The 22970-nt window shown below is 37.5% G+C and overlaps 1 protein-coding gene across 1 annotated transcript in view; it reads right to left on the reverse strand.

Moving 5' to 3' along the window:
- Nucleotides 1-1723: 1723 nt before the first annotated feature.
- GPATCH2 (G-patch domain containing 2) overlaps nucleotides 1724-22970 on the reverse strand; it is a 130554-nt gene continuing 109307 nt past the window's right edge. The window contains exons 9-10 of the mRNA XM_075413014.1: nucleotides 19277-19359; nucleotides 1724-5381 (exon numbers count right to left, since the gene is read on the reverse strand). Of these exons, the coding sequence (XP_075269129.1) occupies nucleotides 5212-5381; nucleotides 19277-19359 (253 nt within the window). The 3' untranslated portion in view covers nucleotides 1724-5211. The remainder of the gene's footprint in view (nucleotides 5382-19276; nucleotides 19360-22970) is intronic.

Consider the following 22970-nt stretch of genomic DNA (forward strand, 5'->3'; position numbering starts at 1 on the left):
CCTCCCTGTGCAGCTGGGACATCCATGTTTGGTGCTGGAAGGACAGACACCAAGCACCAGCCAACCTGTGCACTACCGCAGCCAGCCAGGTGCTCTAAGGGAACACGGTGCTGAAGATGGGCCAGCACAACCCAGCAAAGGGGAAGGTGACTGCAGGAGGCTGTGGGAACGCTGATGCCATGGAACATTCAGGACCCGTATCTTTTATGAGGAAGGAATTTAAGGCCCCAGTGTGCAAACACTTGCATGCAATGCTTATTTTTAGACCTACGAAGTACTTCACATCCTGAAGTCAATAGAGCTATTTATGTGCAGAAAGCATTACATATCTTCCAGTCTTCAACAGCTCGGGGCCACGGGAAAGACAACATAACAGCCTGCCCAGGCTAAAGAAATTTCAAGTTTTCAGCATCAAAATCTCTTAAAACAACTGATGAAGGCAACAGTAGGCCATTCATAAAATTGGCCTGGGGAGGCACTGCAAAACAACTTCACCAGACTAGCAGAAATGATAGAAAATCTTGAGTGGCATCACTTTGCACACAGATGAGATTACACTTTAAGAGTGAAAACATTGGGTGTAATCACTTAAAACACATACAGGTTTACGCTTTTTCAGAAAAATGGAAAAATATTAAGGATGAAAGACAACACTAACGACAAGGCGCAATTAAACTCAGCATATGTATGATCAAATATTCTGAAAGATACAAACTCTTTTATAGGTTAGTAGATACAACTTCTATCAATCTATGCTGGTAAAGCTTTTACATAGTTGTTTCAGCAAAACCCCCCACAAGACAAGCAGAATATCCATGCTGAAATTGCTGCACCTCCTCCAAGATTTTTTGCAGTATAGAGAGGTCATTAAAAAAAAAAAATCCAATCTTAAATACTGTACCTGTAAAAAAGCCCCACTTGTCCACAACAAAACATTTTCCAGGGAAAATTCACAGCAAAATCATAAAACAATCTTTATAAATGCCATTTTTTCTTTTAACATTTTACATTAGCTTTACAACTGGAGTACAGGTCAATACAGAAATAATGTAGACTGTGTTTTCTCAGACTGAATACACACAAACGGCCCTGAGGTATGGGGCTCTATTGTGGGTAACTCAGTTCTGCAATTGCTGTGGTTAACTATGCCATTGCTCCCGACAACTCTGCTAAGGATGAAAGTCTAATTAAAAAGTCTCTTGACTTTAGAGTAAGAGGGAAGGGATCCTCATTTCTGATACGCCTTTACTGAAACTGCCCTGGGAGCGTGGGGAGAGGGAAACTAAAACAAAGGCTGTGTGAGTTCTCCTTGGAGGAGCAGCTTTGGAGAACTGTTTGAAGAGAAAGCACAAGGTCCTGTCACAGTTATCAAAGTATACACATACTTAAAGAGTGAAGAGAACTTGTATTTAAACATCTTAGAAGTATACGATAACAGAAGTACTGCAAGCATCTTAAATGAGGCATTTCCTGACGTCGTGGTGTAAAGTTTTCAGCTGGATAATAATAATGTAGAAAAGAAGTACTAGCCAAAAGGTACATATAAGGTAGTATAATAGCTTTAGCATAATACGCATCTGCTTGGTGCAAGATATTAGCAACCCTAATTACATTTTCGGAAAGAGCATGCTTTTGTACTCACCTGTGCAATAACAATGCTACTGAAAAGGGTAGTTTAAAGACAAGAACATACAATACCCACAAAGAATGGATTCCATGAATTTTATTTCATCTTGCATTTGCGTTCTTAAAGCAAAGCGTTCTGTACATATTATTCAGCTATTTACTGCCATTCTACACCCATTATTGGCCTAATTGCAGAAAGACAGATGCAGGGACAAACTTGTTAAAATGAACACATTGATAATGCTTCTCTGGCTGACAAATATTTATTTAAAAATAAGATACTGCTCATGGGTTTCTTTTATTGGCAGTTAACGGCTCAATTCACAGAACTGTGAGACATCATGGAACATGTAGCAAAACGAAATGCTGATAATACTTAAGGTCTCTTCACTAAACATTCTGCAGAGGAAGAACACTATGGTAACTGCTGAGCTACTGATTAATCAAACACCTAAATGGAAAGAATCTGGCAAGTGGTGAATGGTAACTTTTAGACACAAGATGATCCCATACTTATTTATGTAGGCAAAAAAAACCTTCAGTGTCACAGCCATTAAGAATTATTATCTGAAAATACCTGTACATGTGTTTTAATATATTGTGAGCCAGCTTTATAGCAGGTATCATAGTATGACTGCAAGTTAGGTATGGGGAAGAACTGATGGGGGGGGAAAAAAAAATCCAAGTACTCTGACTTGTTTAAGCGCCAACTAACATTGCAATGGCTTAAAAAAAAACCACCAATGCATTTTTGTCTTGTTTCTTAACACTAGTTTTAACTCTGCAAAATCACACCGCTGAAATATCTTTAAAACTACTTCTGTGAGATACGGAAAAACTGAAATTAAATGAATAGTGTGAGTCAGAATGGGAATTTTACCACAACAAAAATATCTCAAACCACTACACTAAAATATTTTAATAAATCAGTTTGTTCTGCAGCCTCTAACAGATAAAGTTGGCTGTCAGTTGTGGCATCTATGAGAATATCTGCTGGAAAACAGACAAAGTATATTTATATCAAAATCAATTTGACTAGTCTTAATGTCTAATAGTTTCTCACTAACAGACTGATTTAAAACAAAAAGTTGTAAGATTTCCAAGTACACTAAATACTTCTTCCATTATGGTTGTTTACTAGGTTGGCTGCTTCACTGTATCTGTATGAATGGATGAATAAGGAGCTGAATGGACTAAAGAGGTTTTCTCTCAACATGTATCCATTATTTCCCTCTTATCTTTTTAAAACAGGAAATATTTTCAAGTACTTTTGGAGCTGCAGACTGATTTCTCGAGGAACTACTGCTACACAAATACTTCAAACAAGTGTTCTGTGTGCCACACTTGGAATTTCCGGCCCAAGATACGTCGATGCTGTAACCAAAGCACAACAATGGAATTTTAACAGAGAATGAATATACCTTTACAGTGTTGCAAACAGAGCTAGAGAACAACCAGAACTTAAAGATTCACTTTCACAATTCACATATTAAAAATTATTTTAAGGAATTTTTGATTGTGGTGTACAATACAAAGAGGTCTTTAGAATTCACTTGCCCTCAGTAGCACATTGCATTGAAAGAATGGGAACACGCCACATAAATTTGTTATTGTAAATAACGCTTACACACATGGGCACCTCTGCTAGCTGCAGAATTTCAGGCTCTCAGCCCTTTGTAATTATGTAGCCCTGAAATTCTTTGGCTATGGAATGTATTTAATTCAGTTTAGTTGTGCAAGAGATATTGAAGTGGCGAACTCACTTTATGCTACACCCCAAAACCTTCCAATAAAAAGTGTATACGTTGATTATAAATCCCAAGTTTGTTTAAAATTTAGTATCATTTCAAAAAGCAAAATCACACAATCATATCAAGTATTTAAACAGCAATAAATAGTTCTCCTGAAACTCAGAGAACACGTGCATTCAGCTATCATTAAAAACAATATCAGGTACTGACCTTTTACTCTACACTACGTTTATGGTGAAACAACGTTTCCAAACTGACAGTACTCACAGCGGACAGCATGAACATTTCTTTTAAGGAAACTGAATGCTATAATGCTGCTACTTCTTCTTTTCCTAGTAACGTTTTTCTGGAAAAATGGGTGAAGCTGAGAGAAAAAGAAAAGTAATAAAAACTCTTCTTAAAATTCATCACTATGTTTCACAGTCACATGAAGGAAGCTGAGCTCTTTTTATTCTAAGGAAATATCTTTGAAAGCATCTGGAAGTATTTTTCTCTGCAGTTGGGGAACAGAGGAAGGGAGAGATCCTTCTCTCGAAGAAAAAAAGACTGGAGAATCAAATCCTCTTCCCTCTGCAGTCAGGGTAAATATTGCCAGCTACTACAGGGCGGGGGGTGGGAGGGCTGTCAGGATTTTCTTAGTCCATGTGAACAACAGTTTCCTTCAGCCCTGTCATTTAAAATTAAAGTGGAATTTGTTTTATACTGCAGACCAATAAGTACCCTAGGAGCTTGATTGGTTGGTGCTTAATGAAATTGCTTCTGCTGACATCAGATACATTAGGATACTGATTAAAACACTTAATGATGCCTCTTGATTTTAAATTGCTAGCTTAGATTTGCGAGATGCCATCAAAGTATCTTTTTCCTTCCTTTTCCCCACCTTAATTCTGCTTCTCCTCGCCCTTTTTCTGTTCATGATCCTTAAAGGTTGTGGCTCATTGGCACCAGCACGATCATGAACCAAATGATAACACGACGTTGAACACTGCAATGTTTAAAATATGCCAAAACCCAGAATACAAACACTGAAAGACAGTCATCTTTAAAACACAATTTCCTGGTTCAAAGCTCAAACTATTTTTAAATGTGGAAACACTGAGGATTATTAATATAAAGGGAAATCCAAAGTCAGAATAAACTTCAAGTTTTTAAAGTATTTACTGAAAAAAGATAATCCTGTAAATGCAAAAACAAGTATAAAAGCTTTACTTTTAAGCTTGAATGCGGAAGACAGTGATACATGGCCAGACAACAGCATTCCTATGACAAGAAAGCCATTTTTCATGCTCTTATACAAAATTGCACACCCTATCACCTTCCAGTGGGAAACGTGTGTATCTTATGGGCAAAAAGACAGCTTATCCTCAAATATTGTTAAACACTAGAAATACCAGGTTTGGAAACTTTGCCTGAAAAGGGGGAAACACAGTAGCTGTAAAAATCTTATCAAGACACTCGAGACAAAATTATAGTTACAAAAAAAAAATTGCTTACATACTAAAACCTGCTGTGTCAGAAACTTTTATGAAAAAAAGTGAATACACTGAATTTTATGCTTAATACAAATTTTAGGACCTGAGCAAATAAAAAAGTAGGAGTTTTTGTACATTTTAGCACCATTATAAAGTTGGACTCAAATGCCGGTTCTGTCACTGTGGCTGTACCTTGCAGCTGGTGTAGCTAATGTGAAGCACATTGACTTCAGTGATCTCTGAGAGAAGAGTAACTGGATTTGCCGATCACAACACATAATATGTTTGCCTTTTTTTTTTTTTTTGTCTTTTTAAATTAATTTTGAGCTTTACTTTTATCGGGCAGCCAGAGTGCATTTCTGTCAGCTAAGTCCAAGTCCGAGTCCTTTTGGTCTCTGGATGGCTCGTATTGGCTCTGTTATCCCTTTGCCGTCTGGTCCAAGGCCTGTGCCAGGGGTCCAGCCCATACTCTGAAGCATTCTGTTTCCAATGTTGCTTTCTGGGATTGGTTGGGTGTTTTCACCTACAAGCCCTGAGATTAAAGAAACACACAGCATTAATCAGCACTGCCTGCCATGTGGAGCAGAGCAGGATAATCTCCCTTAAAGCTTTAAACCTTCTTATTCTCCTAATTCATCTAATAGGTTGCTAGAACAGGCTGTCTTTGCACACGTTGACCTCCTGACTATGTATGATTCTAAATAATACAGTCTTACACTTTGCTTTATCTTTAACGTTTTTAAAGACTCACTCAGTTTTCAAGTACGACAAATATTGTCACCGATCTTTTATATTCCAATATAGTGGGCTTTCCACCACTCTCAAAGAACATGCATCACCTGCACAAGTTTACCAATACATAGGCAAGATTACCTGAATTTCTTGTCCTATACAGTTACTAAGCCGAGGTACATCACAGTATCACAACCATCTTTCCATTCTTAGCAATATTTATCAATGCTCAAGATCTCTTTCAACAAAACACAACGAATCATTTCTGATTAAACAATTACAGTTGCTACAGAAATAGTGGTCTAGGGGTCTAATATTCTGAAATTCAGCTATACCTCTACTTAGTTTCTCTTTTACTGAATGTTGTAAATTTTCTTTCGGTATTTTCAGTGCCATTAAGCGTTGTTTACACTTTTCTCTCCATACCACCAAGATCTCTGAGAAACGCTGCAAACATACTGCAGAAAAGATCACCAGGATTGCAAGTGTGAATAGAACAGATTCATTCCTTTAATAACAATTTTTTTTCCCCATGAATGCACCATAAATAAAAAGTGAACGTCAAGTAACAAAGCTGATTTTTCCCTTGTCAACCAAACTCTTCAAGCTTGAGTTTGGAGATGATGCATGGATAAACTATCCCATATATAACTGTCTTGCATGAGGGATACAAATTATATTTATTTCAAGAATCTGCAGTAAAACTTATCAAGTTACACAATACAATCAATTTTTAAAAGGGCTGAAGGTTTGGAATTAATATGAGCAGTTGCATGTAGGTAGCTCGATTTTATTTTCAGCTTTGCTCAATGTCTCCCTTCCCCCTGACAACAGAACAAAAAAACCCCCACCACGTGCCAGCTTCAAATATTATCCATTTAACTTTTTACCTAATTATTCTGGTGTGCTACCTTCTGAAAAAAATCTGTAGAACGAGGCTATGGGTTTGTGTTTTGGATACTCTAATGTCTTCAATCAAGAATTTATGATTGACAAGCAGCTGGCTCATCATTCTATTAACTTACTAAGCAAGAACACAAGAAAAGTTGAACATGCACTTCTGAAAAGCCTCATTTAACACACACACATACAAAAAAAGCAAAGCCCCACAGTGGAAACTGCATACACAGACAGAAGTTCAAAATGAGAGGTGCACATTAAAAACCTCATCATGGTTGTGATGATGAATTTACAGTACTCCAGCACTACCTATAGATCTGTTCATATTCAGTAAAATGCTGGCTACATAAAAGCTAGACAGCTTTCTAGTATCTCAGCTCCTGAGTCAAAGAAAGAGGGAAATGCATTGAGAGAAGGCATCCTTTAATACTAGTTTGAAGCTATGCTTAATGCTGGCTTAAAACAAAGGCTTTTAAGTCAGCAGCCTCCAGTCCCCGAGAGGGCTCCTCTTGAACTGACCAGCACAAAATTCAATGTCCAAGACTTCCTTTCTTTTCAGGCCCCCACAGGCAGAGGCAATTTTCATAGAGATGAGTCCCTGACACTGCCTGGCATACACAACAGAGGCTTTGCAACCTGCTTAGCTATGCTTTCCAGCTCAAAAAAAAGGGGAAGAAAAAAGGCTATTGTTCAACAAAAGTTCTGGTAAACCTCTCGGGCAAAATCCTGGAAATGTGTTTTGGTCCACTTTTCACAAGTGATGGTAAGAAATGGAGCATTGCTCTAATGAACGTCTGTGGAACAATTAAGGGGGAAACTTGAAAGGGAAGAAAGATCCAACAAATCTGCCAAGCAGGAAAGATCCAGGGTGAGAGTATATTTCATGACATCTGAGAATTGGAAATATTGAACTATTCACAATGCTGCTTAGGCAAAGACAGCAATGCTGCCAGAATGGTATGTAAGGCATAGCCTGAGCCAACATAAACAGGTTTTTTTGTTAGTCCATTTGGGGGTAAACCCCACAGACCTTTTCCTGTAACAGATGTACCTTTCTACATGAATTTCAATTCTCAAAACAGCCAGAGCAAGTTCACAAAAAGGACATATGAAAGAACAATCTGTACCCTGACATGTTATTTAATAAACTGATGTTTTTATTTTCTCATACTTTTGGAAGTAGCCCAATGATTTTTTTTTTCTCTATGACTGACAGGATAGTTAGTATACTTTTTGTTTTAAAGACATGTAAGTATTTCTAGAATGTATACAATAATGGTTTGTCCCTCCACTGTACATACTTATCTATCTCCTGTTACCTCCTGTTCTATCTCTGAAACCTCTCCCACAGAGCTCTGTTTTATTCTTATACGTCACCAGATTAAAAAAAAATAAAAAAGAAAAAGAGCAGAAACCACCATAAACTTGGCTTCACAACCCACTTTTGGGCAAGCAATCAAACAACATACACTGTCCAAAGGATAATGTGCTTCGAGGCTTTGTATTGCAGCAAGAATAAGGCAAAACCAAAACCCACTCAGCTTGCCTATATTACTAATTGACTAATTAATCCTTCTTGTAAATGAGGTGAATATGGATAGCTTTTATTTTAATTGTGAGAAACATCTAATAGATGCAGGCCGCTACTTTGCAGAATAGTCAGTTTTTATTTAAATACTGTCTATGTCTATCTTTAATATTCCTGCAATTTTCACTCATCATTTGAAAAAATTATCTGTAATGCAACATATTTTATTTGAATCAGAAGAATATGGAGAGTGGTACTGCCCTCTTCCTCCAGTTCATGACCAAGCAGCAACTGGAAAAAAAAAATTTGCATTGCTGATTGACTGCATGACAGGAGAGAGCACTTAAAAATCATGCTACACTCTGTGCTATTCCCCTGACCGCCATTTCCTGTGCTTTGGGCATTTATTTTCTAATTAAAAGCAGTAATTGTCCTTGCAATATTCATCTTCAAGTTCAGTTGTTAATTCACACCTATGGCCCTTCTTGGACTAGCCAGTAGGGCTTGTTAGAGAGAATGGTCCAAGCACGCTGGCCTTGAAAATGGCTGTGCCAGCTCTGGGATGCATTCAGTCTCGACCCACCCAGCAGCAAGACCAAAATAAATCCATTATTAAAGTCATCCCACAAAAAATAGCTATGCCAAATCAAATTAAGAAAAAAAGGCAGGTTTTTCTAAATTTATTGCTGTATGAGGCTTTGTGGGGTTCCAGGAGTTATTTATGAGGAAGTTTCTGCACAAATAATTTGTAGGGATCTCCTGTGAAGAGTCTTTTCTTTCTACATTCTGAAAATGTTTTTAGTAACCATACAATTTGGTTCCTGATCTACCAGATGAGTAGTCTGTATGTAGAAGTGGCTGCCATTACATAAGTGAGGAGCAAACACCGAGGAACAGTAATTTGCTTGAAAAGAGAGCACTGTAGAATACCCTCACTTATGTTCCTTCTCTTTGCAATACTGCCAACTGAACTGAACAACAAAAAAAAAAAGGCCGGTCCTCAAACTTTTGCATATCTGAATAGACACAGTTCAAGGTCTGCACGTATGATGCATATGACTTTACATACACAGAATATGGAACCTCTGAGAAGAAAGAGGCAAAATTGGGAAGGGGGAAACAAAAAATTCATCACATTTGTTTAATTTTGATATGATATTTATGATGGCATTAAAGGCAGGTTTCAATGAAAAATAAAAGTATGTAATTTTTTCTTAACAGCTGTTGAGATAGGTATGTCCTGGTTAAATAGTACACTAGCATTCAGCGCCATACCCTTGATTTTACAGTGATTGCCATGAATTAATTTAATTCCATCTGTAAGCTAAAATCAGATCAGAGGTCTAATGCTGCTGCAGGCTCCACATCTGTTTAATCATTTTTGGATACAACAGCTTGCAAAAGTTCAGGTTTTAAATTTGCTTCATATTTTAAGAAACAATGTTAAACCAGTGCACAAAATCTTCAGCAGGAAACAAATGAGCCTATGCACGGCTTTGATCTGACAGATCCATTTCATTTGCAGAATGCTTCTAAAAAAATTAAAAGCTCACCAATGAAGTTATCATTTCTTACAGAATAATGAAGGAACTGTGACCCCATAAACCACTACTGTGACAATATTTACTTGTACGGTCAAATCGCTGGTTAAGACTAACATCAAGCATGTTTGGTTTATATTGGGGTGAATAAAATTACAATACAGCTAGGTTCAATCTCTTAAATAAGAAAAATATTTTAAGAAATTTTTTTTCTCCCTCCCCACCCCCGAGTTGTAAGAAACAAATGAAGGTATATTGAAGCAATTTCATCTCTGGCCACCGAACTATTTTTGATGTTAAGAAAACTGGTTTTAAACAGTTCTGAGAAAATGACACTGTACATAAATATAGTCTTGGCCTTTCATCTTTCTTTTATATGATTAAGACTTGTGAGCAGAACAGCAATGCCTTTGCAAAGCCTACCACAACTATTATTTCCTCTTCTATTGCTCCCAGCAGCCTTAAATCCTTTAAATCCTTTCCTAGAAAGATCTCTTTTTGCTTGGGTAATTTTTGCAATACATAGCCTGCTAACCCTTACCCCCTACCCTGGATCTCACTTATGTCTATCACAGCAGAGTCAGTCTTTCTACCTCAAATCTTCCAAGGAGCATTGTGGATTGTAATTCACTTGCATAATTGGCTCAAGAGATGAAAATCTTGTATCTGCCTCTCTTAGCCACTAATCTATCCAGCTGACTTCAAGCCTAATTGGCAGCTTGTTTAGTAATTTGGCTCCTAAAGTGTTGTATTGATGTTGGATAAACAGCCAATGGAAGGAGAAACGATACACGCTGCTTCACTCTAAAAGCTAGTGCACTTTCCCCCTCATTCTCTGAAAGCATTTAATATTCCATCTATTCTTTTTCTTTTCTGACTCCTCACTAGATAGATGAGCTCAGAACAGCAGGGACTGATCCTGATACACAAGACAATTTTACAAGGAATGCAATCGAAATAATACATCGCTGTAGTATATCTTTTTATGCCAGCTCTCTCTAACTAGCAAAATGGGAATCAGACTGTCTGGATGTTTATATTCTTAAAACTGTTTTGGATAATTGCGCAGTCAGCATCATGAGCATAGCTGACAGCCATACTGTGATTTTTAAAATCAGTACTGGCAATGGTTTTCAAAATTCAGTATACTATGGCTCTGTATCTAAAAAAACCCATAAAACAGTTATGAAAATGCCACATTATTTAGCTAAATATTTGAGATGGAATTTTTATACCAGATATAACCCTCACAACAAGCTATCTAAGACTGTGTCTAAAGAATAACCTTAGAATGATAATAGCTCAGGTGAGTCTGCTTGCATTGTATTTTATTCTACCTAGCTGAGAGACAAAAATAGCAGAGAAGACAGTCATAACTTCAGGCGTTGGAAACATCCATATTTACCCAGCATCCACAGCAGAGTTTTGTTAACATCCACACTGCCATAGTTTCATTCCTACTGGCCCACTGCAAGGGGTATTCAAGGAATTGTTGCATAAACCCTAGGTTTAAATCCATTTTCAACCCTCCTGAATATATAAACATAAACCCACGCACTGATGAAAACTGAGACACTGAACTTTAGGATCAGCTGGTCATCCAGTATCATTCATAGATCACTTAGAACTGGATTCGCAGGTGCTCTTCTTCTTTCATGCTTTACTGGACTACACTGTGTGTAAAGCGTAACTTCTCGTCCATTCAGTCTTTACTACTACTAAAATTGGCTGGGAGGAGATGGAATTATTAGGTTCCCATTTATCCCTAATACCTCTCTTGAATACCTCAAACTGTCTTTTCACCTGGGTCCAAAGGAGGTCAGTTTTACACCTTGTCTACGGTGACAGAGAGACTTGTCACTGGACAGCATTTTGGAAGAATTGTTCTCACTAGGGACCGTTCTAAAGTTCAGCTCAAACCCCTTGAAACTTGGCAAAATTGTTCCCTGCTGATAAGTATTCCCTGGCTTTTACAAGAAGACTTATAACCTTACACTGAAATCCATAAGGAAAGGATTTAAATCACAGTAACACTCTCAAAATGGATGGCATGGTTATTGTTAATTTCAGCAGAAAGAGTGAGGATTAAACTGATACTAGGACTATGCACATCACGGTAGCTCCAACTGACCCTAATGCAAGTCGGGATGGATTGCCAGGATACTGGAGGTGAAGTTCCACTTCTATTGCCTATTCTGTGCCTACATGGCTGGAGTATTATCTTCTATCAAATTATCTTAATTTAAAAATGAAGATTAATTAATGAAAACTAGGCAAATACATCTGCATATTGTTTACTATGGGCTAAATAACCATTTGCCTATTTGTTTATGCAAACAATGCTCACTGCAATCTCTCTATCAGTAACGAAGGCATCAGAACGTACACCTTCATACATTAGCATTGGCCGTCAATATGTTGGTTGAAAGGTAAACTTCACTCACAATCAAAAAAATCAAAATTTCCTCTCATTGTAGTGGAAATCAAAAGCAAAAATTTTCATTATGAAATCCAGAGTATAACAAGTATTACCAACAGCTTTTATCAGAAACTTTTCCACCAATCACAAAGATTTTATAGAAAGACAGGATACAGAAATCCAAGCTTGTCGGCACTGGAAACCTGATCAATTAATTTTATATTCTTACATTATGAAAATATTTTCTCATATATTAAACAGTTATTTTTACTCCTCTGAAGTGGCAAACACCTTCTGCATAAAGCTATCAGGTTTATGCACAGGCATCCTTCCTTATTCAAAAAGTAAATTACATGCTAACAAACCTTTAAGAAAAGTGATTTTTGCATAATCTATAGCAGGGCCTATTTGCAGCAGTGCTCCCTACTTGCTCAGGAGAAAGAAAAACTAGTCATCATCAACTGAGAGGTTGCTGTGCAGAGCTGGGATAAGAAGTTACACTGACTGGGGGAAAACTACACCTATTTCCTCCCTGCACATTTCAAACTCTCAAACCTTCTGTGGTTAACAAAAGTCCTTTGGTATTACCAACCTGAAGAAGACTAACAGAAATACCAGGTACTACTTTTATTGGCTGAGGTTAAGGAAAAATGCACAATGTACATCAGTCCATTTGAAAAAGATGACGTTTCTAACAAAATGCATCTTAAATAGAGGTGGCTCCTCTCTGTGAGGAACCACTTTATTATGGTACCTGCTGAAGAACAAACAGAACTTGCCGAGCACTCAACTGACCTGGAGGATGAGTCTCCTTACTGACACCTCTCAGTTTCATGGAAAGCTATTCCTCAAGCACACAACTGTTTAATGAGACATACCTTTGGAACTTGAAAAAACGAGCCTGGTTTAGCCTTTTTTGAGCAGAAATTTCTTCTATATTATCTTTAAGTATGCTCTGATGATGGTCATATACTCTGTTAAGCTGGTTTATGACTCTTGAAAGTGAAGTCCAAAAATTCCATAGAATCATAGAATATCTCAAGTTGGAAGGGACCCATAAGGATCATCAAGTCCAGCTCTTACTGGAGGAAATTTCAATGCTTTCCACGACCAGAAAGAAACAGCTACCTTAGGAAAGACTCCCAGAGTAATTTGGGGAATTATTTGTGAACCTTTCATATCTCAGAAAGTGACAGCACTTAGAAAAGACAGGTACAGTCGTCTTCTATCAACCCCAAGGTTTCTTTGTGACTTTACCCTGGCTGTGTGTACAGCCTGAAGAATACTGTCTTCTCTCTAGATTGCAAGATATCCATCAGCAAATTCCTAGTATAAGGCTGGTTCTTGCTGCATTGCTCTCTAGATTGCAAGAAATCCATCAGCAAATTCCCAGTATAAGGTTGGTTCTTGCTGCATTGTGGATCTTCTGAAGTTTGCTATTGAATTCTCCTTATTACTCTGGTGTTGACAGTTAAGGGCCCTCACCTGAACCAATGACCTCAGCTCAACATGAAAAATCTTTTGCTCTGCAGGGACAGAAGTCTGCAACACTGGATGGCACTCTGCGATCTTTTAATTTTTGGACTGATTTAGTAAGACAATACGGTAGCAAAAAAAAATGCCCACCAAAAAAAACCCAAAAAGGAGGCCCTAAAATTTAATCTTCTGCCAAAACCAACCAAACAAAAAGGAGTACCCACAGGACAGATGATTGATTAGATATGCTGTGTATGCCAGAAAGCCATACTTAGTCTACTTTGGTAGAATAAGGACAAGAAAGGTGCAACACAATAAAGGAAAGTGTTCACAACATGCTAATGTTGTATTGCTCTGTGAAAAGGGATTTCTGTGTATGGAGCTGTACATTTAGTAGATGGATTTTATGGGTTTGCGTGGCAAGGTTTTTGTAGTGGGGGTGCTATAGGGGTGGCTTCTGTGAGGAGCTGCGAGAAGCTTCCCCCACATCTGATAAAGCCAGTGCCAGCCGGCTCTAATACAGACCTGCCGCTGGCCAAGTCCAAGACAATCAGCAACGGTGGTAAGCGCCTCTGTGATAACATATTTAAGAAGGGGAAAAAAATTGCGGTAAAAGGGCAGTCGAGAGAGAGGAGCGAGACGATGTGACAGAAACAACTCTGCAGCACCAAGGTCAGTGAAGAAGGAGGGGGAAGAGGTGCTCAAGACGCTGGAGCAGAGGGTCTTCTCTTGCAACTCGTGATGAAGACCACGGTGAGGCAGCTTGTCCCCCTCCAGTCCATGGAGGTCCATGGTGGAGCAGATATCCACCTGTAGCCTGTGGAAGGTACCCCATGCCGGAGCAGGTGGATGCCTGAAGGAGACTGTGACCCCCTGGGAAGCCTGCGCTGGAGCAGGCTCCTGCCAGGACCTGCGGACCTGTGGAAAGAGAAGACCATGCCAGAGCAGGTTTGCTGGCAGGGCTTGTGACCCCATGGGGAGCCCTGCGCTGGAGCAGCCTGTTCCTGAAGGACTGCACCCCATGGGAAGGACACATGCTGGGGCAGTTCATGAAGAGCTGCACCCCGTGGGAAGGACTCACGTTGGAGAAGTTTGTGGAGAACTGTCTCACGTGAGCAGAACCTCACACTGGAGCAGGGGAAGAGTATAAGGAGTCCTCCCCTGAGGAGGAAGGAGCGGCAGAGACAGTGTGTGATGAACTGACCGCAACTCCCATTCCCCATCTCCCTGCACTGCTCAGGGGCAGGAGGTAGAGAAATAGGAGTGAAGTTGAGCCCAGGAAGAAGGGAGGGGTGGGGGCAAGGTGTTACAAGATTTAAGTTTTATTTTCTCCTTACCCTACTCTGATTTGATTTGTGATAAATTAAACTTCCTTTTCTCCCCAAGTTCAGCCTGTTTTGTCCGTGACAGTAATTGGTGAGTGATCTCTCCCTGTCCTTATCTCAACCCTCGAGCCTTTTATCATATTTCTTCTCCCCTGTCCAGCCGAGGAAGGGGAGTGACAGAGTGCTTTTGGTGGGCACCTGGCATTTATCCAGGACAAACCAAAACAATGGAAAAGCAGTGAATCAAGCTAAAAAGAGAGTAGGCATATAATAGTTTGTCTAGAGTTTTGGAAATTTACTGCCAGTTCATCCAAGTACAGAAAAGTCCACCCTTTTTCTGCAACTATCTCACGAAGTTGACCTTCACCATAAACTTAGCCTCAGCAACCTCTGTTATAACAGTGTAATCACAATCTTTTTCAAATCATCATTTCAGTACTGCGGACATTCAGGTCTGATTTTTAATCACTGACATGTTAAGCATCAGCAAAACAGTTTGTTTAGCTGTTCCACTGGCAATTTTTAAAAAGGAATGAAAACATGTACCCATTTGATTACCTTGTTAAAGTGAGTCATGATGGCATTATAGCAGAGGTCAGTATTTCTGCTGTAATTAAGAACCTGTCATATTTTTCATTAAAACACATTCTTTAAAATGAGACTTTTAACTTGGTCATTTCAATCAGTATCAGCCTGAAGTGTCAGCGTGCAACATGCCAACTAGATAAAGAAAACAATGTCTGAAATTTGCTCTTGCAAAATGTGAGTATGAGTTAAAGTGCCCGTAACACGCACACGCACAATAACTTACGCATTTTATATGCACATTCTCTGTCTCTTAACTACAAAATAGCTTTCTTTTTTTAAAATTAGTTTTCACAGGTTCTCACCGCTGCTCCGAAGTGTAAACCATTCTATGTAAAACCATTCTAGAGCAAAAAGATTGTTTTCAAATAGAAACAAATGGCTACTTACAAGGCACATAAGTAAAACTTAACTTTTTTTTGCTCTGAATCAAACTCTGTAAATAATTAGAATTCCGCAGATGTGAAGCAGAATTTGTTGATTTTTTTACAACATTTAAGATTTATAGGTTTCTTATAAAAAAAGAGAAAAAGAATCTAAAAGGTCTTGGGGGTTTAACAGGAGTTAGTTGAGAAAAAAGCTTGTACAGAAGACAACAGAGTCAATAGGACAGGAACTGGGGTAAATGCATATTCAGTGTTATGAACATGGCATCTAAAATTCTGTAGCACCTACTGGTTTGATATGAGACTTAAAACAGGTAATCTAAGACTGAAATTGCTGTAAACATTCCCAATGCATGTGTTTCAAGTAGTAACAACACTTTGCAGAGAATGTCCTTTCTCTTGCATACAAATTCTTTTTCCTTTCTTTTTGTTGTTTTGTTATTATTTTCATTAATACTGGACCCAGTTTTTGTAGGGCTATGTCCCTGATAATGTATTAGTTTGTCTAAGAGGTTTTTATACAAATTTGAGGGCACTGTATTGCTGCAATGAAATATGTCAGGGTGTCATATGAAATAGCTCTACCACTCAGGTAGTCAGAGAGGGCAAAGTGATTCAGAATGACCCCACCCCAAATCTGACTAGAATCACTGAAATAATTTTCGTTTCATGGAAGAAACCGCACAAAAAAGTATATATCTATAATTTACAACATCTTATTCTTAAAAGAAATCATAGGAAGCAAACAATTTTTACTAGTATCCTTTTTTAGTTAATAAACTAATTAATTACCTAGGTTCAGTAACACACAGGTGGGGCTGTATCAAGCATCCACAAACTAAAAAATTTATGTTTGTAAAAAAGACAGAGTAGGACACTCCTGTCTCAGTACCGTCAGCTCCTGGCAATCCATACCTATATTATCTCCAGTTTTCTTCGTTGCTTTATAACACAGCTTTTCTTCACCTTTACAAATGATATTTTAAAAACTATGAAATGCTCTATGCTGCTCAAACTTCCTTTCTTCAATAGTTTCTCAATGCTGTACAAGTAAATCCACATCCTTTGTTACTAATATACACAAACCTATTGGTATGTGACTTTGACTCCAGGCTGAGAACAGGCTATAAATTTAGAAATCAATATCTAACTCTATCAATATTCATTTTACTTTTTCAATACAAAATACAGAGGTGAAAGAGCAGTAAATAAGCTGAAGCACTGAAATAAATTGGGTGTTCTTGTCACAATTAATAAATGTTTAACCAATAACACTGCTTGCTACAGAAGTCTATGGCTTTGTAAGATGTCTGCAAGTAGCAAGTGCTACCCTTGTGAGACTCAAAACCTGAGAACGTGTTTCGATACTTCATTAGGATCACCAGTCATTCTCTGCAGTACTACTGAACCTAAAGATATAAATGACCATTTTCAATACTGTGCAGAGTGCTACAAGAACTAATTTACCAATACAATTTATTAAAAAAATGCTGATGAGAATTTTGAAAATACTTCTTTCAACAGATTGGCTCATATCAGGTGAAACTGCTAATTTGCAGCAATATAGCTCAAGAAAACGGTTGCAGTTAATGACTCATGTACAGACAAGCCTTTCAAGTTTCACTATGATGTTAAATATGGACAATTATTAGCAGAATGGTTCTTTTCATTTCCAACTTTTGTTCCTGTGAATATACAAAATATACAACTTTTGGCCTTTCTTTCTTTCAAGAAAAAAGTTTACAAATTCTTCTACATAAAATCTGGTCCTTCTGTTCCTATATCTTCGCTAACTAAAACTACTGAAAGGAGAATAATCAAATAGTGATCTTTCATTTTAATCCAAATCTCCAAATGCATTTCCATTCTAAAAGGAAATGTTGTTTCTTTCATAAAATGGCATGAAATACTGACAAAGACGAACCACCAAGATCTGTGATGGATAAACAATAGTTTAGCTGCAGGAAGGTTAGGCTTTGAGAAAACTGTAGTAATTTGTAAAATGTTACACATTATCTACACATATATACAAGTTTAGTGAAAGTTTACCAAAGTTTCTACTTGCTTAAAGATTTACAATGATGAAATGCAGAAAAATAATTTCATAACACCACAGAAAAAATTCTCAGTCCTCCTACCCACAATGAAATTGAAAATAGTACCTTGAATTTGAAGAGAAAAAAACCTCACACATTAGACAAAAAGTACCTTGTACGATACCTCTATCTGCAATTATTCTCTGTCACTCTCCATGTAAAGGCAAATTTTGGGGGCAAAATAATCTTGATAATTGTGAATATATACATATGTAACACTGAATGACCACATAATATATTTGCCTTGGTATCAAAATATTGGCTTTGCAAAGTTATGCAGAGGAGTCAGCTTGTAAAATAAAATACTGAACCCTGAAAGCCCAAGGTAAAATGAATAATAAAATGAATTTCATGACACTTCATACCCTCTCAGTACAAAAATGACATCCTCTAGTACTTGAAAGTTGTGAAGTGAAAATCACCTTGTAGAAATAATTGTATTATTCTCTCTTCAGCCATTAAGTATTTTTCTTTCTCACTTCACATATGTTCAGAGTCTTAGAAGCTGACCCATACATTCTCTTTTTCCATACTGCTGCCACTAAGGTGCTTTAACAACATTTTTAATATTATTCTTCGTCTGTTTCTGCCACTGAGGTTTGAAACAAAGTTTCAGGAGGGGGAATTCAGTTGGAATACAAATATTAGGCTTCTCTAAAGACATCTATTTAGGGTACATTTGAAGAATGGTATGTGTTGCATATATTGCTACAGTAACTGATACATGACTAGGACATGCAATCCAGATTTCCGTACCAGCAATATATAAAATGCCTCACACAGGCACACATACACATCTAATCCCTCCAGTATGCACACATACAATTAATACAACAAACTGATGAGAGTCCTATAAATCACTGCTAAGTATTGAAAAAGCCATTTCACAGCTGTGACATCAGCAAAATGCATTCAATGGTTGTGACCTCGCATCTGTAAAAATCTTTCAGAAATGTGCCTGCAAGTGCTTCCTATTTAATCTACGGCAGTAATTTTAAACGTGTGTTTCACAGCCTTATCTTCACATTCTCAATTGTTTGCGCAAGAATTCACATTCTATCTTTATTTTGCAGGATATTTATAGTATTCATACACATTCCTCACAGAAAAAAGACACCTCATGTCTTCTACCTTGTGATCCTCGAACAGACAGAAGCAGTAATCTTTACTGTCTATGACTCTCAGCATTCAAAGAAAGATTTATCCTCTTTAAAGAAGTGCTGTGCTACAAAAGGACTAAAAATTGGAAGTGTTTGAGGGAGAATTAGAGAGTCTATTTATTTCTCAATCTTTATTAATAAATAAGGATAGCACATATCTGAAGTTATATGGAAAGTTACTGAATTTACCAAGCGTTTTCCCAGGTCATTGACCTACTGCTTTGTATTTAGAGATTTAACATCTTGTGTTTTGTGTTCTGTCCCAGGGAAATTGGTTACCTGTTGGTCCTGGCAGGGGAGCAGCTTTCCTTCTCCGTTTGATGTCTCCCATGCACAATGATCCTAAATGTACACTGGTTTGCCTGCAAGTAATTATAGGAGAAAACTATTAACAAAGGAAGAAAACCGCCACGTAAATACACAGCTTGTATAATCTGAACCTGTATCAAAACATTCTCAACCAAGACGAAGCTGCACAGTCAAGCCACCAATCTTGTTTATATCAAAGCATAATTATGTTTGTTGACAAGCGCTCAGTATCTAAATGCAGCATCATAAATTGTTACTGGAATGAATAATAAAAAGGGAATGCTTTTTAATTTTCAAAACTGGCAATCTTTCTAGCTCAACATAAAACAAAAACACTGTTGCTCCTGACAGGAAAATAGCTAAGATTAATTATCTAAAGAGATCACAAAACTGTTGGTAGGTTATCAGTTGGCTAGTAACGCCTGGCTGTCAGAACAACATTTATTACATGAAAAGTATTATCATTTTTTTTTAAGGCAAGATGAAGAATGAATGAGAAAACATGAAACAGTAAACTCTTCAAAGGTACATGAAATAAAACTGTATCACACCAATTTGTCTTCTAGTTCACTGGCAAGTTGTGAGAATGATAACACAGAAGCACAGTATCTGATATATTCATTAAACAATTATGAGCTTACACTTGGAAAACTGGTGGAGCTGCAGAGGATGGCAAACAAACCAACCTTGTTGCATCAATGCCAGCTATTAGACGTCAGGTACCACAGAAAAGGGTAAATTTGGAATTTCCAAATACTGAATTTTGGAATATAAACCTAAAGGACAACTACAGTTGTTATTTTTTTTAATGTACAGTGCCTGTAGAATGGAACATATGTGACTGCCATTTTTTTGGAAAGAACTATAACAGAAGGGGGGAAAATGCAGTAATTTCTAAACTCCACAATTTTAATATGTTTCAATAAATGTTACTGAGAACTGTGATTCTTACCACAAGAATGCAGTGAATTTTAATAAAATTACAAGCTGAGAATTGTATTTGATAGTCTACTGCAGCATAGTAGCACTGTCACTCTTGGGATCTGGTTTCATTGTGGATATATGACTTAACCTTTACTCATTTATAAACTTTATAAAGCTGTGCTGCTTATAAATGAGTAACAAATAGTCACATAATGTTGAGAGACCCCAGATCTGCTCAATAATGTAAAAGAGCAACAACAACACCTTGACGAAAAAGATGACAAGGTGCAATCCTCTACATACTTCTTTTAAAAAGATATAGTAAATGAGCAAGTACTACAGTGCTTCTATTTAAATAGTAAAATTTTTCAAGCAATTTAAGTTACACCCAGAAGCACACTCTAGCTTCACCTAGTGAACCCCTATTTCAAGACTTTTATTAATTATTTTAACTCATTTTGGTTTAAAACAGACATTTTCCTTGCAAATCGTCTAAGTTGAAATTGTGTCCTACTTTAACATCCAGAAACTGAACACAGTTGAACTGGTATATTAAAACACTAATAAATTTCAGTTCTAAATTTAGGAAGACATCAAAAAGTGTAATCCTTTTGTAACTGATTGTACAATAAACAAAATTAATATTTAAATACAACATGGCGAAACAATTATTAGAGAAAAAGATATTTAAGAGATGAATGTAACATTGATCTTAAACATGCAGAGTAAGTTGTGTGGTAAATTACACGTTAAACAGAGTGAAACTCTTTGCTTTCTCTTCCGAAAGTAAAAAAGGAGAAAGTTGCCAGGAATACAAGTAGGACGAAAAATAAAGTCAGGCAATTGAACCTGAAGACCTGAGCCACAGCAGTAACAGCTAGCAGTGTCTGAATTATTTTACCCAGAATTGATTATCTGTTACGCTACATTGGGGTATCTAGATTATTGATCTGAAAGATTATGGTACTGAGGTCTCCACACTTTTCCTCCAGGCACACGGAAGGGAGTTGCAACAAATAACACTAAGTAAGGACTACTTTGTTATTGTTGTCACCCTTCATGTAGAACACAGCAGTTACTTTTTAATTTAAAATCAATGAACATCTGAAAGGCAGCCTTGTTCCTTCAGCATAAATGAATCATTTGCCTTTGCCAAACACAACCACCTGATCACCAGCCAAGGTGAGAGCAGGTATTTCTTCGTGGTTGTCAAAAATTCTGTACGCCACAAACAAACAGCAATATACTAGAGTACCAATCAATCTGTGTGAAAGCGGGTTTTATGGCCACTAACACCAAACATTAAGCTAACTTGTGATTCTAAAGTGGCATTTACTTTTGCCAGGTCTTAGCATTTGATGTGCACTGTCAATGGAGATCACAACAAAACAATTTTTTTTTTTTTTTTTTTTTTTAAAGAAGAGCATACAAAGCAGTATCACTGCTCTGGAACTGGCAGATTAGACAAAATGAAGTACTACTCTGAAGCTGCACAGTACCTTATGAAATGCTTGTAATGGGGGTATTATAAACTAGGGAGAACTCTGACCCTCAATCAGGCAAAGTTCAGCATTATGTTTCTTAGCACTAAATCAGAAGAGAGCGGATTACAGAAGGGAAGAAAGCTATTTGCCTGACTTCTCTCTACTTACCCCCAGCTTGCTTCCAGCTATCATTTATAAATAGTGCTCTGGAGGGAAGCTCGGCGTTTTGTTAGGGAAAAAATCAAACTTGTTAAGACCACCTTGCCTGAAAACTTGGCTTTTGACGTGCTGGTGACAGGGACTGGAGCAAGCAATGTCAAATGCAATAATTTTTAAGGAAAGACAACAGGAACTTGTCGCCTCATTGTATGCATTTACAAATAGAGGCTTTTCAGAGTATTAGGCCTAGTTAAAGCTGCCCTCTGGATAAAAAGTGTTCCCAAGCAGCCTCAGACAAGCTTGGGAGACAAACAGATGTGACTATGGTCCCTGGCGTTTGGCAAGAACACTCACTGTCAATAAGAAAAATATGAGCATGGACAGGGCATCAGCTGCACCACGGCCGAGCGGGCCTGCAAGTGTCATAGCAGCGGCAAAGTTGTGGCAGAGGAAAATAAGAGGGCTGCAAAAGCCAGGCTGGTGTGAACTTACACTAGCATGCCAAGAATTTTTTTTTTTGTTTTTGTGTCATGCCTCAACGTATTAAAAAAAAAACACTGGAAAAGCCACTGTCAATTTCTGTGGTTTTTTTCATCTTGCACAGTGTTTAGATTCTCCTTTCTATGCGGTAAATAAAAACCTTAAAAATGAAGACAGACTGGGAAGGCAGTAACAATAAAAAGCCAGTGAAATAACAAATAATAAACACAATAAAAATAGTATTGATACAGCAAATACTTTTATATAAGCAATGACATGTAAAGCAATTCACAAGCGTCTATGCATTCTTGTGACAAACATGCACTCTGATAGAAAATTTATCTTCTTCAATAGCTGCAGTCTCTACCGTTTCTTTTTTCAAGACAATTGCCCTTATTACAGTAACATGCCTAGAATTGTCTTCTTAAGCTCCCCAAACATTTCTATCCATGCCTATGCAACACAGTCTCATCTCTTCTGCAATTTTCATAGCTCTATAAGCAAATATTTTTGATGAGTGCCTTTTCTGCAGTTACACATGTCCACCTCTCTAAGACATATGTATTAGGCTATATCAGATTTTTATCTACCCTGACCTTGGCAGTCAATGCACCATT

Source organism: Opisthocomus hoazin, chromosome 2, assembly GCF_030867145.1.
Source record: "Opisthocomus hoazin isolate bOpiHoa1 chromosome 2, bOpiHoa1.hap1, whole genome shotgun sequence".
Taxonomy (NCBI): Eukaryota; Metazoa; Chordata; class Aves; order Opisthocomiformes; family Opisthocomidae; genus Opisthocomus; species Opisthocomus hoazin.